The 18211-nt window shown below is 44.7% G+C and overlaps 1 protein-coding gene and 1 long non-coding RNA gene across 4 annotated transcripts in view; both read left to right on the top strand.

Moving 5' to 3' along the window:
* Positions 1 to 18211, top strand: part of LOC144132273 (uncharacterized) — a 68642-nt gene that overhangs the window by 36753 nt on the left and 13678 nt on the right. Inside the window, exon 3 of one of the 3 annotated variants that reach the window (XR_013314746.1) lies at positions 13170 to 13562. The exons of 1 other annotated variant lie outside the window; for it this stretch is intronic. This is a non-coding gene — a long non-coding RNA (uncharacterized LOC144132273). Of the gene's footprint in view, positions 1 to 2113; positions 2399 to 13169; positions 13563 to 18211 lie in introns of those variants that run through there. One more of the 3 variants, XR_013314745.1, reaches the window with a different exon arrangement.
* LOC144132272 (uncharacterized) lies at positions 11986 to 13183 on the top strand. Its single transcript, XM_077664584.1, has 3 exons — positions 11986 to 12153; positions 12266 to 12445; positions 12529 to 13183. The coding sequence occupies exons 1-3, from the start codon at positions 12001 to 12003 to the stop codon at positions 12667 to 12669; spliced, it is 474 nt and encodes a 157-aa protein (XP_077520710.1). The 5' UTR covers positions 11986 to 12000; the 3' UTR covers positions 12670 to 13183.

Below are 18211 nucleotides of genomic sequence, written 5' to 3'. Positions count from 1 at the left end.
ATTTAAACCTTCCATCAATTAACTGGGACAAGCCCTTTCTCAATCCCGATCGTGCTGCTCATGAAGAGCACATATTTAATATTATGTTGAGACATGACTTGCAGCAAGTAGTGAGGCAGCCAACACGTGTACATGGTTGTACTTCTTCTCTACTTGACCTTATCTTTTTAAGCCGATCTATTAGTGACTACCATGTTTCAATTGAGCAGGGAATTTCCGATCATGATTTGGTATATTGTTCCTTCCCTGTCCATATTGTTTGCAAAAAGCCTGTGGCCAAAATGTGCTATGTAAAGGACTTCTCGCGTGCGAAAGATGAGAGCGTGTTGGATTATTTAGATTTTTGCCTCAGCAGTTTCCGAGGCAGCAATGCTGATGAGCTATGGAATAAATTTAAAACACTGTGCACTCACTGCCTTGAGAACTTCGTCCCTAATAAAATAATAAAGTCTCGCAAAGCTTCTCCCTCGATCACACGTGAAGTCCTGCAATTGAAAAGAAAAGTGAAACGTTTGAAGCGTGGAGGCGCCAGTCGTTTCATTATTCAGTCTTTTCAAATATCCCTTAATGCAGCTGTGAGGTCCGCTAAACGACATTACTTTGAATACAGACTGCCTAATTTCATTCGAACTTCACCTGAAAAATTTTGGAACCACTTATGTCAAAAGAAAAAACCTATTGACCGAATAATGCACGACGGCAAGCCTCTCACAGATAAAAATGATATTGCTACGCAATTTAACCGCTACTTCCACAGTGTCTTTGCTAATGCAAGTGGTGAACATTATTCTTTTGAAACGCCCTCCACTATGCCTTCTATTACGATATCAAGACCTGGCATTGTTGAATTGCTGCTAAACCTGAAAACTAAAGCATCGCCAGGCCCTGATAAAATTCCAAACGCTTTCTTGCGCCGGTATGCCGAAAAGCTTTCCGAGTTTCTGGTTGTTATTTTTTGCGCATCTCTTTCATCAGCTGTGATTCCTTCAGAGTGGAAAACTGCACGTGTTGTTCCTGTTCTAAAGAAAGGGGACGCATCACTGATATCAAATTATCGTCCCATCTCTCTCACTTCAACCTGTTGCAAATTACTAGAACACATAATCGCCAAGTACATCATCGGTTTTCTTGACGATAACAATATCCTTTCTAACGTTCAACAAGGGTTTAGGAAGGGCTTTTCTACTGTAACTCAACTAACATCGGTTGTTCATAGTTTTGCATCTGTACTTGATAAATCCGGTCAGGCTGATATTATTTTTATGGATTTTAGTAAAGCATTTGACCTCGTCTCCCATTCTAAATTAATTGACAAGCTTAAACAAGTTGGTCTTCCTAACTTTATAGTTAACTGGGTTTCAGCTTACTTATCTAACCGACAGCAGTTTGTTAGTATTGACGACCATTATTCAAACAGCCTGCCTGTCTCTTCTGGTGTTCCCCAAGGAAGTGTCCTCGGTCCCCTGTTATTTTTAATATATGTGAATGACATTGTAAAAGTAGTTACTCATCCCGTTCAAATCCGGCTATTTGCAGATGACTGTGTTTTGTTTAATGTAATTACTTGTCGCGAAGACCAACTATTACTCAATTTAAACCTAAAGAATATTCTGGATTGGTGCAACCAGTGGGACATGAAACTTAACGCTCAGAAAACCGTATTTATGAGATTAACCAAAAAAAAAAAACAGCCTTTTATACCCTTACGCTCTTCCATCATTTCCACTTTCGGAGGTAACTGAATATAAATATCTTGGCGTGATGATAACTAATAATCTAAGCTGGAACAAACATATAGGTAACGTATGTGCATCAAGTTTTCGTAAACTTTGTGTCCTCAAGCACAAATTGAAGCATGCTCCTGCAGACTTGAGATTTTTAGCCTATTCGTCATTAATCAGACCCAAGTTAGAATACGCTTGCATTGTCTGGGACCCATTTACTAAAACTAACATTCAAGCGCTTGAAATGATCCAGCGCAAGGCCATTCGATTCATCTTTTCAAAATACCGTTCAACCGATTCACCTACTGCCATAATGCGAGCACACCGAATTCAAACATTGCAGGTACGACGTAAAATTCTCAGATTAAAATTTCTTTTCCTTCTCAAAGATAACAAGTTGTCAATGTGCCCGGATCCCTACGTCAAGCCATTTTCCGCTCCACGACCAACAAGACATCGCCACTCTGATTCACTAACTCCATTCACCGCCAGAACTAACCTATTTAAATACTCCTTCTTCCCTCGCACCGTAACTGAATGGAATACTTTACCTTTAACAGCACTATGTGACATAGATTCCATTGAAAAAATAGAAGATTGACGCCATCAAACTTATTTTGCTTTGTGTTTTAAATTTTTTTTCAGTGTTTTTTGTATATTCATGTTGCACTGTATTGCCCCTCCTGCTAGGGCCCAGAAGGGCCTGCAGTATTCTGTAAATAAATAAATAAATTTCTTTAATGCGAATAAATGTTTGAGTACTTGCTGAACACTTCAGTGACCGTAGCTTCAGAAACATTTTCTTCACTGAACATTGCACTGGTGAAGAGTTGTTGCTTTACACATGTAAGGTGTGTTTTAAGGAACTTCAACAAAGAGATTCTTATTTCTTCTACTACAATCGACAGACATATTTACCTTGCGTGTCATGCATAATTGCCATTTATCTGACATAAGGCATGACACGAGATCTTTGCACGGTAATGGAACGCAGTCCTGACTTTTACACTGCGATACTGCTTTATAAACATGCACGTTGGCCAGGTTCATCCTACAATGCACTGGTGAAGCAACCCCACTACTATCACTGTATCAACAGTTGTTTAGGACAAATTGACGGGCTAGTTGGTAATGATCCATTCTTGTTGACAGCGCGTTTAGAGCACAGGGACAGAAGAAACACAGAGGACGACGTCACAGGCGCTGAACTTCAACTTTATTCAAGAATCATCGAAACCCTGCATATATACCCATGACAGAGACGCCACCAAGCGGCGAAAGCTTTATGCGCTCGTGGAAACAGAGATGATAAGGCAGGTGGGGCAAAATGACAAAGGCTAAAAAAACCGAAAAATTTTGAACAGAGCAGGAAAAAGCAGAGCAAGAAGATGCAAAAAACTTCACCAAGTCATTTGAAAGAGACACTCCGACACGTGAAAAAATGGGGCAGATGACAGACAGAATTTTGAAGACGGTTCCCGAAAACACTGAACCAAAATATACGCGTATAACAAAAATCAAACGTGGCGAAAAAAGAAAAGCATAGTGGCAAGCAAAAACCAACAATGAAAAAGCACAGTGGTGATTGGATAGGCAAACGAAAATTTAACGATACAGGTGAAGCCTACAATTAACGCGGCTAAACACAGAAGATAAAATGCACTGGATAGATAAAACGGTAAAAAACTGGGAGGAGCATGAAAGATGAAGCCAACAAAAAACACGGCTAAGGCTAAAAGATGAGGTGCATAAAAACAATAAAAGCGAAAAGGAGAGAATAGTGGGAAAAAAATTTTTGTTTAACTCCTTTGTAAAACCATTACTACTTCAAACAGGCCCCGATAGAAAGATTAACTCTTTTTTCGACAATGAAACCGAGGGTGCACTTACACATTCACCCTCGTGCCTAGCAATCTCGGTTGCTTCCACTATTTCACGTGTCAACTTGTTCCTGTGCTTTTTTATCACAGTGGCTTTTTCGAACAAAGGATGGCATGGATTTTGTGGGTCACAGTTTCGGCAGCTAAGAGGACAGCGCCAGAACTGCTCACCTTCGTCAGGCAAGTCTCCAGGCTTGCCCCCTCGGGGGAAGCAGATAGATGTATCGCGGACGGCGTTGACGTGTTGATGCGAAGCAAGTCTAAAGGAAAGAAGTTTCCAATAAAAAAAAGAATTTCGCATTTAAGTGATAACCATTTATCTCTGCTAACTGCTGACAAGGAAGGGGGGTTTGTGATTCTACCTGAACAATTGTACCTGTCCAAGGCCGCCGAAGCAATTCAGTCAGCGTTTAAAAATAGCCCGGCCACTTTAGCAACCAAGCAAAGAAATGTAGCTAAAAAACTTTGCCAAAGATTGAATCTCGAAAAGCTGGCTCGTTCAATAGAAGGTAACAATAACACTTGCTTGCAAATGTTCTTCACCGCCAAAACACACAAGATAGGGTGCCCTCTGCGTGTTATTGTTTCGGAGAAAAATACCTGGCAGAAAGATGTAGCTAAGTACTTGCAAGATAACCTGAAATTGCTTTCTATTAATGATCCCTTCCTGGTGAAGAACACGGAACAAGTCATTGGGTTTTTGAATGCGAATAGAGGTAAAGTCTTTCGCGGATTTTCTATAGACGTCAAGGATTTGTTTTATTATATCCCTCTAATGACCTCATGAAATGCGTTCGCGAAGCTATCGACAATCACGGCGCCATAACCTTCCAGAATGAGTGTGGTGTTTCGGTGGATGGGTTCTTGGAATTGCTCTTTGTATACCTAAAATCAACTGTTTCTGAATGGAATGGGTCACGTTTCATTCAAAAGCCAGGAATCTGTATAGGATCATGCATTGCCCCCGTGCTTAGCGATCTTTTTCTTGCCATGCATGACAGAGCTCTCAGGAACCAATTTGAGCATTCCAGCGTTCAAAAAATTTTCCGCTTCGTCGATGATTTCTTAGTCCTTTTAGACTGCGACAACGAAGCTTTTATTCAGGAAGTGCCTCAAATTTTTAGTGTTTTTAAGGGTACTGTAGTTCCACTCGAACTGACCCACGAACTGCCGGACAATGATTCCTTGCGCTTCCTGGAGCTAAGGATTTTCTTCACGCCCAATCACGTGTGCTGGGCATTTGAACCGAGGGGCAAAAAGGCCATCCTACCTTATGACTCCGCTCACTCGAAGCTGGTGAAAAGAGGTATTATCCAGTCTTCCTTTCTTAATTCCTTGAACAAGTCATGTGAGCACAAACTTCAGGAAAGCTTCACAAACCAGATAAGCAGGCTCACGCACTCAGGGTACCCGCCACAACTGCTTAGTTCTGTTGCTGAAAAAGTTCTGAAAATTATCAAGCGCGAGAATAGGAGGGCTCCGGCTGAAGCGCGCAAGCAATATGAAAAGGTTGCTGTTATCCCCTACATGCACCAAATTTAACACAACCTTAAAGAAATTGGAAGCAAAGCAGGAGTGGACGTCGTTTTTTCCGCCCCTCAGCGCCTTTCGCAGCTCTGTAGGATTGTAAATGAAAAAGAGAAAAGAAAAAGAGGCTGCACCATTCGGCACAGAGATCCATCTACTGCATGCGCGGAAGGCGTCGTTTACTCAATTCCTTTGTCCTGTCGGGAACCGTCTTCAAAATTCTGTCTGTCATCTGCCCCATTTTTTCACGTGTCGGAGTGTTTCTTTCAAATGACTTGGTAAAGTTTTTTGCATCTTCTTGCTCTGCTTTTTCCTGCTCTGTTCAAAATTTTTCGGTTTTTTTAGCCTTTGTCGTTTTGCCCCACCCGCCTTATCATCTCTGTTTCCACGAGCGCATAAAGCTTTCGCCGCTTGGTGGCGTCTCTGTCATGGGTATATATGCGGGGTTTCGATGATTCTTGAATAAAGTTGAAGTTCAGCGCCTGTGACGTCGTCCTCTGTGTTTCTTCTGTCCCTGTGCTCTAAACGCGCTGTCAACAAGAAAGAATCAACAGTTGTTGAATGCCAAATTTTAATAATTTAAAATCAGGAGTATTTAAGAGAATATGCAATACGGCTAGTTGGAACAGCTGGTACTCTGTATTTTGTAATAAATTTTCGGCGTGTGTAAGACCCCCAGGTATCAAAATTATTGAGGAATCCTCTTCTGCAGCATGCTGCATAACCCAAGTGCGACTTTGGCTTGTAAAAATTTATTAATATTAGTTTATTCCTGTTTCCTTCATTCCTTGCTTTGCACTAAATAATTGTCATTAAGTTGCCGAGCAGACAAAGGGATATAATCGAGGGGCTCATTATGACATATACACTGACTGTTCATTAACTTTGGATCCCTTCATGTATGTGTCGCTACGTTGATTAGTGCAATTGGAAATGGCTGTTATTGATGCTGAAACAAGATTTGCTTTCTAAGCAGTGCTCTAACATATGCTCCTCTTGCCCTCTCAGTTATCCTTCTAGCCTCCTCTCTCAGTCTGAGAGTGACATATTTCTTCAAAACGAACTTGATCACTCCAATTACATGTGCTGGGTTCTCTTTATAATGTTCTACTTCCTTCAAGCTCTGCTCATGTCGTTGGCAGAACTGCTGGAAGGACTGCATAACCAAGCGGTCAACGTTTTTGTGCCCTTGCTCATCACTGCAGTGGAAAATGTGCTCCGCAGTGCACAGGGTGTGAATTACGAGTGCTGAAGGCATGATTAGGCCTCCATTATTTCTGATGAAAATAAGGACACTTGCGATGTCATCCTGTACAAGCATCTCTAAACACGAGGTGCAGTTTATGCTCTTTGACACAACCCTCACAATAAAACCACCTATGTAGGTCACAACCTCAGTGCTAAAATTGGCGAGTCCATAGCCAAGACTGCTGTAGTCATGGTCAGTTATGGCAATAGCAATGTACATATCTGGTGACTCGTCAGCTTCATCATCATTGCTTCTGTGCAGACGCTCATGGGCCACTGTTGCAATTCCCTCAAAATCTGGGGCAACATTGCCGGTCGTCACAGGCCGCACATCTGCATGCACCAGTAGGCTTCTGTATGCGTACCGGAACTGCAGAGCCGAGGGGTTATTGTTCCATCCCCCTCTCTGGCGGATGCAGCTAAAGAACATTTCAAGATGATCTTGACTGAACTGGTATGTGCAAATGTAGCTGTAATGAAAATGAAAACACCATGACAATTTGCAATTGTTTTCCTGCCTTGGCAAACAGAATGAAGAAAACATATCTCCATTCGTAGTTCCTTGTTAATGCAACGGAGCGAAATAACAGTGAAAAGCATATTCCAGTGAGTTCAGTTTCTAGTAGTGCTCAAAATGGCATAGTTATTGCTTAACTTGTTTGTTTGATAGCCAACGAGATTCTACTCTTAGCTAAGCTTATTTGCATCATGTTTGTTGCAGCCATGGTAATTGGAGAGCCTTCTGCTTTGATTTCTGATAATTATATTTTAATCAGTTTTTTTGTTGACTTTAATAGCTTCATTTTGAATTCTATTTTCATTGAACGCTAAGATATTTTGCTACAGTGGTATTTAATACTTATGCTTCCACCACAGTGGTAAAATGATTGGATTGTTTTGCATTTTTATTGCATTTTTGCTAACTTTCTCAACTCTCCACTGCCCTCATTTGTAACTGCAACAACATGAAAAATACTTTTCTTCTCCATTTCCTTTCAAGAATTGCAGCATGCTTATTCTGTAACTCTGTGCTATCCTACTGTGGCTCTGTACTTGACTTTTGACTACGTTTGTTATGAGCAACAATACACTGGGCTAGAGTTTGGACTGGCAGGTATTTTCTGTTATTTCCTTAATTATTCAGCGATAGACTAAAACTGCATGCTGTAAGCATGTCTAATAGGATAGCATTATTTCTATAAATTGGTTTTAGCACGTTTTAGAGGTGCTTTCCCGTCACTGTCACCTTGTCATGCTTTCACTGTTGGTGCTTTGACTACGCTATATAGTTAGGACAAAACGCATTGCCTTGAAACTGCATGAGGTGCCTTCAGCTGCATGGCTCAGCACCATGCACAGTGCCCTACGGTCTTGCACCCTTTTTATTAATAAAGCAGCACTGAAAGTTTTCATTCATTTGGATTGTGCACTTGTGTATTGACATGCAGTAATAGTGTATGAAACACAATATGCAGTCCTACCTGCAAACAGTGGAATCGAAGAGCATCTGGGCGAGTTCTGCATTGCTCTTCAACGAGAATGCCAAACTTATGACAGACATTCTCCGCCCCGAGATGCATACGAGCTCACGAGACGGAAGACGCAGAGACATGAGCTTTGTAGATAGTTGGAGCATCGTCTGCTTTTGAAAATTGAATGTTGCTGCTCGCAGCGATGCTTTGAAATGTATTGCAGTTGGACTGTGTGAATTTAATATATCAAAGGCCCTGAAAGAAACATCAAAAGAAGATTGCATTACTTATGCAAACGAGAATTTTACTTCAGAACTCACCGATCAACATCAGCAATAAATTCTGCGGTTTCACCGGACCCATTGAAGTTTTGTATTCCAAGCTCCTTGGCAAACTTTAGGCTTTTGCTCACTGATGCACTGAATGTTTGTGCAGCCAGTCGCACTTTCATAATTTGTCTGTAGTACTCAATATGTGCCCTCCGGAGTTTATTTGCTGCTGTGCAGTGTTTTCTTATCGCCCAGGAGGTTTCTGAGCAATTTTAATCCATGGGCAGCATCGAATACCAGGGACACGGTCCTTGATTGGTTGCAGGGATGGGGGAAGACCGTCACAAACTGCTCACTTGTGGCTTCATGGATCCGACAGCCAAGAAGCTTGCCCATGGATACATTAGCAGCTAGAGCATCGCATACAACAGCAACGACGTTCATCGAACATTGTGTCAGCTGCTCGATGGCCTCATTAACTATATTTCTCAGTTGCTCCCCACTGAGTCCATTGTTGAGGAAATATCCAAAGGGAATTTTCCATGGAGCTGCCACGCCAACTGCCATGGGCACGAGAGCATCTCCAGCTAGTGAGGAGTCATCTGTGTCCAGTCGACTCCGACTGTTCCCCAAGTCAACGTAGCCAATCAGTTTCCCTTTCTTAGTGTCCATCTCACACCTTTTCCTATTACTCATTCCGTCTAGCATCAGGCAGCAAAGCCGCTCTCGTTCATTTTTTGTTTCAAATGACGTTTTGATGTGATTGAGAGCTTCACTTGTAAACCCTGGCCATGCATCAATCACTTTGAGCCAGGTGCGAATTGTCTGCCTGCTGGGCATTGGGAAAATGCTGGCCACATATTCATATGCCCTTGGAGACTGATAATACTGTGTAGTGGCGAACTTCCTCATCTTCTCACTGTATCGTCTTTGTGATGGTGATTTGGGCTTGTTAGAGCGCCAACTTTTTACAATCTCTCGTGGCAGTTCTCCAAATGCCTCCAGTGTTTCTTGTCCATTCGGAGAAATCAGTTGTTTTTCTTTCATTTCATTTAGAAGGCTTTTGAGGTCAATCATTCTTTTTTTTTCTTTTAACTGTTGTGAGGCTGAATAAAGTTTTCTTCGCGCAACAGACAGCTTTTTCTTGACTGTCCACAGTCGAGTTCTTGGAGATTGTGAAGCAATGTATGGGTGATCGTGGCTTACTCCTTTCTTTTTGCTGGAGCTTTTCAGAGACTGTGTTGTGTGTGGGCAATAGAATACTGTGTCAGCAACTAAGCTTCCATAATAATCTGTATATGCATACCTTATGTTGCACTTTCACTGCTGCTTTGGCTGGGCTCGTTGCACCTTGGTCCTCACTGTGCATCCTTGAACTTGCACAAACTGGTGTAGCTGTCTGCTCAGGCAGAAAGGGTGTGTCAGAGGAGACAGTGCATCATCTGCCTTTTACATGTTACCTGCAAGCACTTGTGTGGAGATTTCCATGGTGATGCTGCTACTGAGCTGGGGGTTTGTGGTGCAGACATGTCCTGAAGCAGAAACAGTTTTGACGCGAGATTCTTGCTATTTATGTACAGCATCTCACCTGCTTTCACTTGCGTAGGGACTTTCTTGTGGGAGTGTGCAAGTGCTTGCAGGGGGATTTGGGTATAGGTGAGGTGACCGGTTGGCTGAGATGCGGCCTCACGCTAATGGCCTGAAGTAGGAACATTTTCACTACTGGAGACACCAGCATTCGGATGCATGAGACACCAATATTCGGATTCATTCTTTTACCTGCAAGCATGGAGACTTTCTCAGTGGTAACTGAGCTCGTGAGGAGGGTGAGGACGTTGTCTGTGAACTGGTTACTTCTGGGCTTGCGTGCTCCTGCATAGATATGCCCTAAGATAAAAATTTTGTTGTCTGAAGCACTGGCCTTTCTGCTCACTTAAACTTACCCGCTTGCGTTTCTGTAATGACGTACGTGGCAGAGACTGAAGTCCTGAAATAGCACCGCAAGATGTGCTTGCAACCTAAAGTAAAAATATTGCATGAGCTGAGGCACTCGCTCTATTATAACTTATCACCCTATGCACACAGACTTGGTGAGACACCACGACTGACCGCTGTCAGAATTGTGTTTAATAATGTAGACATGCCCGGCACACAGTCTCTCCTGCGTAAGCCCTCCCGTCTAGTGCACCACTCTGAACTGCTGATACACAGCGGATTTTATTTAATTATCATAAACTTGATCCTTTTTATGTTGAATTGCTGCCTTTACTTTTGTACTGACATACCAGTTGCTAAATTTTTAATTGTAACTTAAATATCTAGCGTTTTGTTGAAAAGGTAATTTTCTCTTTTTACTTATATTTGGCTGTAAAGGCTCTAGACATCAGCTAGGCTCAGCGTAGTTTTTATAACTTACCCGTAATGAGAATTAAAAGTTTCACACTGAATGCAGGTTCTACTGGACATAAACAGAGCACAACCACAATTTGCACCTACCTGCTCACTCTGTACCCTTTGGAATATCGTTGGCACTGCGTCTGGTTTTAAAAAGTGCCTGGTGTGGCCGCTTAAAAGCATGACTGCTCGAAATGTCTTGAGAAGATCCTGTGCCCTATATGTAAATTAGGCAATGGTGTCCTAATAGCGCTGAGCCACTTTTGCAGCAAGTCTTTGTTGTTGTGAGGAAAGCTGAAACAAAAAAAGGACAACTTCGCTTACTTTTCATATACTGTTTCAATGCCAAGCCTGTACTATATACCACTAAACGTAAGGCTCCATGAATGCTCTTCATGCATGTTGCATGCATACAAGGCAATCTTAAGGAAAAAAAAAAAACACGCGACAGTGCCGTTACGAATTTTTCAGAGAACAGTACTCACACATGAAGAGAAATTCCCGATCCCTTTTGGCATCTTGTTTTGCATATGATGCACGATGGCGGCATTCTGCTGAAACTCTGTGCACGAGCGAGACAAAGCGGTAGGTCGCGATGCGCGGAGCCACAGCGCGCTGCGTGCTTATTGAATCTACTGAGCAACCGACAGGCGAGCGTGTATAAGCGGACGGTTCTGTTCTCTGTATTCTCGTTTTTATCTGTGTTCTTGTGTTTTCGAGCGAAGGCGGGCTTACTCGCCCTGCCGACTGCTATGGCAGTTTCGGGTGTCGCCCTGAACGCTGCCGACGGGTCCAGAGTCCAGATTCTTGTGTGCGATCGACCGCCGTGCGCGCAAGAGATACGATCGACCAACGTGCGCACGGGAAACTACTTTCGTCTGCAGCGCTTTCCCGGCACCGAATCAGACATCCAAAACCAAAACAAGCAGAGAAGGCAACGTTTGTGCGAAAGACAGCGAACCGAGCGGTGGAAGTGAATGATTCCAAAGTGCGAAGAGTTGCTAGAACGCACGGTCGAAAAGAGGGAGACCTCTCTCAGTGGAGTATGCTCGGGAGTGCTTTGAGCAGACACATGGGGCGGAGAGGTGTGTAATGCAGAGCGTATTTGGCGTATCAAACGGTCGTATCTTAATTCTGTCCTGCAGTCTACGCTGTGAGTAGTAATGAACTAGTATACGTCGGTAACCTACAGCTGCTACAGCAGACGAAACGAAAACGAAACTTTCCCAAGTTTTCTTGTACAGGTCTGCATATTTCAAATTTTGTAGCAACAAAGAGCTTGGCGTAATGCCCTAACAATTTCTTGGATGTTTAAAGTTTTAGAGGTCTATTTTTAATGTGTTCTGTGTAGCTGTATTGAAAATAATCGCAGTAGCGCAAACAACTAATAAGTACAGGCATCTGTGGGAGTAGCAAGATGGCGCTAGGGTGGCTACACAGAAGCGTTTGGGTGCAGGTGGGCTGGAAACGCTGATTGGTCGATGGGATGCGCTTCTCTGTGACGTTTTTCTGCTTCTCCCTCGTTCTCAACCGGATGTGGGGTCGCCGCTTTCGGCACGCCGATTTTGTTGTCCTATATGTTGGCGGCAACGATCTCGACAGAGGGGATGACCCGCGAGAAATCGCCAGCCACATAAAGGTACGCATTTTATCTCAAATTTCGCTTCCAGCCACATAAAGGTAGGCATTTTATCTCAAATTTCGCTTCATGAAGTGCTGTACCGCTTAACTACATGTCTTGCGCATTCCAGGACCTCGTTTTGCTGCTGCAGGAGAACGTGGCCAGTGTCGTGCTGGTCTTCAAAGTCTTGCCACGCCATTTCGATGAGCCACGTAAGGCGCAATTTGAGGACCGCCGGCGGCGCCAGCTGAACCGCCGTCTGTCAGCCACGCTGAAGCGCTTGTCGGGCGTGCACATTCTCAACCCCGAGGTAAGGGTTGAACAACATTTTCGCAAGTTTTCTCGAGCAGAACTCACCAAATTGCGGCGCTTGTAACGTAACTTTTTTTGCAGCATCGTTTCCTGGATGCTTCTGGCAAGCCGATGCTGTCCTTGTTTGCCGCAGACCGATATCACGTGGCGAGAGACCGGGGCATCGACCAGATGTCAAAGATTATCGTCGCGCCCTCGTCAAGATCTACGGACCAGGGATAGCGTCGGCTTCAAGGGCAAGACCAGGAGAGGTGTACGTCGTGCACCGGTGTCGTCGGTGCGGAGACAAATTGCACAAGACGGACCACTGCTGGGCCTACTGCTCACCGCGCCGCCACGCCGCTGCAGGTCGCGGTTGAAGTGCTCCTGCAAACGGCCCTTTTTAGGGCCACCTCATTGTTTCCTGGCAGATCGCGAGCGTCCCGTTTCGTGCCCGTATTCCCTCTCTGTCGAAATCGACGCCAGACATCAAAATCGCGCGGTGTGAGCTAGTAAATCGCTGATAGAGACAAAAACTCGTGCTTGTATACAGACTTACCCATCTCCAGTGCGCCTTTGTTTATTTCCGTAGGCACTACTCGCGCTTTGTAGAAATCGACGCCAGCCGCGAAATTTTACATGTTAGACCTCGCTACAGCATTAGCGCAGCGTGCCTTCGTCTCTTTACGTTCTAACTTTTATGCAGCGCACCTTTGTTTGCTCGTTACTTTTGTTCTTTTCAGTCGTTTCCTGAATCCGTCCAAAGAGCCGGGCTAAATGGATGATTATGGAACCACATGGCGATTGCACTGCATACAGCAAGACTTTGGTCCCTGTGTTTTTAAATAAAAACATCAGATGTCGAAGGTCATGGTCGTGTCCGAGGATGGCTTCCACAGCTGGGGCCTAATCATAGGGACCGCACACGCTTTGTCGTCGTTGCCAAGTGGAGAGGCCCAAGATGGCTGGCATCCTTAATAAAGATCCCTTCTCGGGGCCGCTTTAGTGTTTCCTGGCAGATCACGCGCTTTCCACCCTGTGCACATGCTCTCATTTCCAATTAAAAAGGTCCTTTAAACCTTGCAGAAGGCATGAATTAGCAAGTGCTAATAACAAGATGTTGCATGGTACTTGAACAATAGCGGCTACAATGACAAAGGTGAAGAAGTGCTGGAGTTACACGGAAATAAAAAAGGTTGGGGGTGCCCACATAACAACCTGAAATGGTTTTGGACATGACTCCTAGTTAATTGCATTTGGAAGAAAAAGACAAGGTTTAATTTTGCAGTGTAAGCTTGCTTCTCTAGAATGAACAGAGAACGTTGCCTCACACTGCTTGGGCCACCTTCCTTGACCCCATGAAAAAAAACAAACAGGATGCCTCTGGGAAACTATTTGCGGAATCTCCACCCCCCCCCCCCCCCATTCAGGAGGGAAGGGTGGGGGGGGGGGGGGTGACGGCCTCCTCTTTGTCGGGCTCGGCGCGACGCACGATGGACAAGACGGCGAAAGGAAGGGGGCTGTCAGTGACGCATGTTCTGCGCTGTCATTAGGACGAGCTGCCCGGCCTCTCCGCTGCAGCTCCCCTTTGAACCCCCCGCCTGTTCAATCGGAATCGGAGGCGGGCGACGGCGGGGTGGTGCTGAAAAGCAGCGCCCTTGGAATCAAGTGCCCCCCCCCATAGAGACAGAGACGGCCGAGCGCTTTGAATCTCGCGTATTGTTCGCGCCCGAACCGAACAAGACGCGGCGCGCGGCTGAGACCAATTTGAGTCAAACCAGGTCCAGATGTGGCGGTGGCCAGCCGGTTTACCGGCTTCGGGCTAAGCCGCGCGTGAGCAACGCGCAATTCCCCTGGAAGGTCAAGACAAGCGGTCATGCGGGCACAGCGAAAGCGCCTCGCGACAGACGATCTGGCGACACAGCTAATTGAATACAGCGGGAGCGGCCGATCGTCAGCGAAAATCAGTCGCACGTGTGCGCGCGATATGCAGATATGCAGCTAGTGGTGCTCTTGTAGCGTGTTTCGTCTTTGTTATTGTTTGCATAGGTCGTGATCGCTTATGCATCTTTTTCGAACCTCAAACGTAGTACTTGCCCAGAAGATGGCACGATCAAAAATGGCAGATGGCAAATGGGGAAAAAAGAGAACATTAAAAAAATAATCGCTTCACTAGCAAGAAGGACAGTGGTAAACCGGCACGATAAAGCGCAAGCTTCACGAAACCTGGTGAGAGGATCGGTGGTGAATCCTTCGATGTAGACGGCTCAAGTACAACTGGCTACGTCTCATCGACTTTTCTCTTCCCTGCAGCTTCATGCAAGATGTTGCTGTGAACAACATATCTAATACACGTGCAGCAGGGGATTCCTCCTTTCTGTTTTGTTCATACGCTTCGATCAGTGATTTGATGCTCCCCTGCTCCACGTGTTTTATAAATACTGTCGAAAATCGTACTCGAATATACCAACTTCGAATTCATCAATCAACACTATTCACAAATTAACGGCACAGCCATGGGTACAAGGATGGCCCACACCTACGTCAACATCTTCATGCATAGTAATAAGCCTAAATTTTTGAAAGATTGTCCCATTAAGCCCACCCTATACAAACGCTACTTGGATGACATCTTTTTAATTTGGACTGACACACCTCGTCCACCCCAACATATCTTTCACTTACACGTACGCCCACACCACAATTAACTTCCTAGGTGTTGAGATTTTGGTAAACGAAAGCTCACTCACCACCAGTGTATATAGAAAACCGACGGACCGTCAACAATACGTACACTTCCAAAGCTGCCATCCTCGTCACTCTAAAACAAGCATCCCATACTCTGAGGCACATCGATCTAAAGGAATATGTTCCCAAGATGAAGACTTCGTAAAAAATTCCAAACGCATGCAAGAAGTCCTCATTAAGCAGCGATACCCGTCGCCATTGCCGACGATGCCATTCAAAGGACATCTAAACCCAACCGAGAGCAAATACTGGAGTGACGTCGATACAGCGAGCAAACAGACCATCAGGCAAATCTCGTACTTCCCTTCACCAGTAACCAAGCCGCCTAACGTACGTAAACAAAATCTTCAAAAAAACATTTCAACATTCTCAAACAAAGCGAGCTAGCGCCTCGCCAAAATTTTCACTGCTCTCCCTCATGCAGTCTACAGACGACCGAAAAACATTCGAAACATTCTAATACACTCAGTCACATAAAGAGCCGGTTTTGGGGTGTCGACCTTGTGGAAAAAGTAGATTCCAGGTCTGCAAACACATTACAAACATCAAGCTGTGAAATAAGCACAGCTTCAGGATTCAAATGGAAAATTAATGACAACTCTGATTGGGATTTCTGCAACGTAATATACCTCCTAGGATGCAGTGTGTGCAGTACGCAGTACATTGGGCAGACCGTTAACTTTATACAAATTCGCTTTAATAACCACCGCGCGCATATTTTATCCCTACCTCCCCTTGTTAAAACACATATATTAATGAGAAAAACGACCCATTTGATGCAATTAAGTTAACAGTCCTACAGGGTGGGTTCCACAACAAAGAGATCTCGAGCAACGCAGTCGTACTTTATTTACAAATTTAATAACAATTCCTCACGGCATTAATGAAAGTCCGGGTGTATTGACCTCCATCGCCCCTTGCAGAGCCAATGCTGACCTTAGGAATTCCGGCGCGACAAACCTCGGTCGTTTGTCGCCAGCGGCATCTTTTTCAAGCTTCGCTGCCCGCTTACACAAAGCTCTGAATTCATCCCCCACCCCTGTCTTGCCAGTTCGACGCACCACCTTGCCGAGCGGGGTGCAATTGAAGAACCAAGAACCCTTGATGGGCACAAAAGAAAAATACTAGAAAAAGGAGAAAGAAATAAAGAGAAAAAGAAAAACGCTTTGTCCCCTGCCGCCCAGCGAGCTTGCGCGGGAGGCCAGCCCGGGGGAAAAAAAGGAATAACGAGGGGAGGGAGGGCATCCGGGCCCTCAAAGCAACAATAACAGACTTTGGCGGAGTCCCGGAGCAGATAAGAATCATAGATGCATGTACTGCCCGTGCCGCCGGCCAAAACGAGCAAACAAATAAAGAATAAATTCAGACAGGGCAGGAGACGTTCCAGGAGCGTACGAATAGTGAAGGCGGAATCAGCGGCGCAGTTAGCTTAACTACACACACGTGCACTGTGCATGAAACACACACACAAAAGAAAAAGAAAAAAGGCGGCAAAACATACACGAGTTCGCGAAAGTGTCCTGTGGGGGGGGGGGGGGGGGGGGTAAAGGTGAATGGCAGGAGCATTTAATCAAGGGTTCTTGGTTCTTCAATTGCACCCCGCTCGACAAGGTGGTACGTCGAACTGGGAAGACAGGGGTGGGGGATGAATTAAGAGCTTTGTGTAAGCGGACGGGCAGCGAAGCTTGAAAAAGATGCCGCTGGCGACAAACGACCGAGGTTTGACGCGCCGGCACTCCTAAGGTCAGCACTGGCTCTGAAAGGGGCGATGGAGGTCAATAAACCCGGACTTTCATTAATGCCGTGAGGAATTGTTACAAATTTGTAAATAAAGTACGACTCCCGTTGCTCTCTTTGTTGTGGAACCCACCCTGTAGGACTGTGAACTTAATTGCATCAAATGGGTCGTTTTTCTCATTTTTTATATGTGTTTTGACAAGGGGATGATGGGTAGGAATAAGATATTTACTTAGCGCAAGAGTGACTAGCTATGCGCAAAAATTTCCGTGTTTCAATTTTCAAAAACTGCGAACTTTGACCGCAGCGTCCCGGACAAATAATTCCAACTCCCGACCGCGTTTTTAAATTCATTCTAAACGGGGTACGTGTTTACTGGTACCTGCAGTGGTCGGCTGCGCAACTATATATATAAGCTATCGCGTGCAGCTGTCATATTATAAAAGAAAATCCGCACAAAACAAAAATTACGCAGCAACGGGCTGTGGCGAATGATTGCGCGCAATATTTTTTCGCGGGTTAGTGAAACGAACAGTTTTGTTTTAAATCACGAGAGTTGTATCAAAAGCCTTTATATGTCGTCATTAATTACGATAGGTACGACGACACAGTGAATAGGAGTTTATATAGACTGTCGTCCTTCAAAGACCCAATGCTTTTCTCCTCCAAAACGTCGTGCAGAAAAAAACCGGACCGCCAAATTTTGACACGGTTGTACGAAATTTCTGCACTAACGAAAGCTATGAGTGTAGTCTCCTGCATGTAGAGAATGTAGAATACAAGGAAAAATTATAATATGTATGCTATAGGTCAGGTTCATAGTCCTACAGCACTCGATTGTAAATGCAGGCACTCTACGGAGCGCTGATAGACGGGCGTGGTCACCTGTAGGCGCATTTGCGTGGCTTTGCATGGATATACGTGTTTAACCTCTCAGGTCTGCAAAAGCTGTATCGGGTCCGCCAGGCAGTGGCGATTATAATAAATGCACAACGAAGCGCGCCGTTCGAGCGCACTAAAATAATACACCAGCAGTTCAAGGATATCATATATAATAAAAATATAGAAACGCGCATGCAGTGTGTGAAAGCGCGGCGCATCAGGTGCGCTTTTTGAACCCGCGCGCGCTGTCAAAAACGTGGGGAATTCCGAGAAAAATCTAGGGAAAATATGTCTCTTCCCAACCGAACATGACGTCATTAAAAGTCACGTGACCATGACGTCACGTGACGTTTTAAACGTGACGTCACATTTTGTTTGATTAATCAGCGTTTCCAGCCCACCTGCCCGCAAACATTTG

The sequence above is a fragment of the Amblyomma americanum genome, chromosome 5, assembly GCF_052857255.1.
Source record: "Amblyomma americanum isolate KBUSLIRL-KWMA chromosome 5, ASM5285725v1, whole genome shotgun sequence".
In the NCBI taxonomy this organism is placed as follows: domain Eukaryota; kingdom Metazoa; phylum Arthropoda; class Arachnida; order Ixodida; family Ixodidae; genus Amblyomma; species Amblyomma americanum.
Note: the sequence above shows the minus strand (reverse complement) of the source record. Positions and strands in the feature narration are given on the sequence as shown.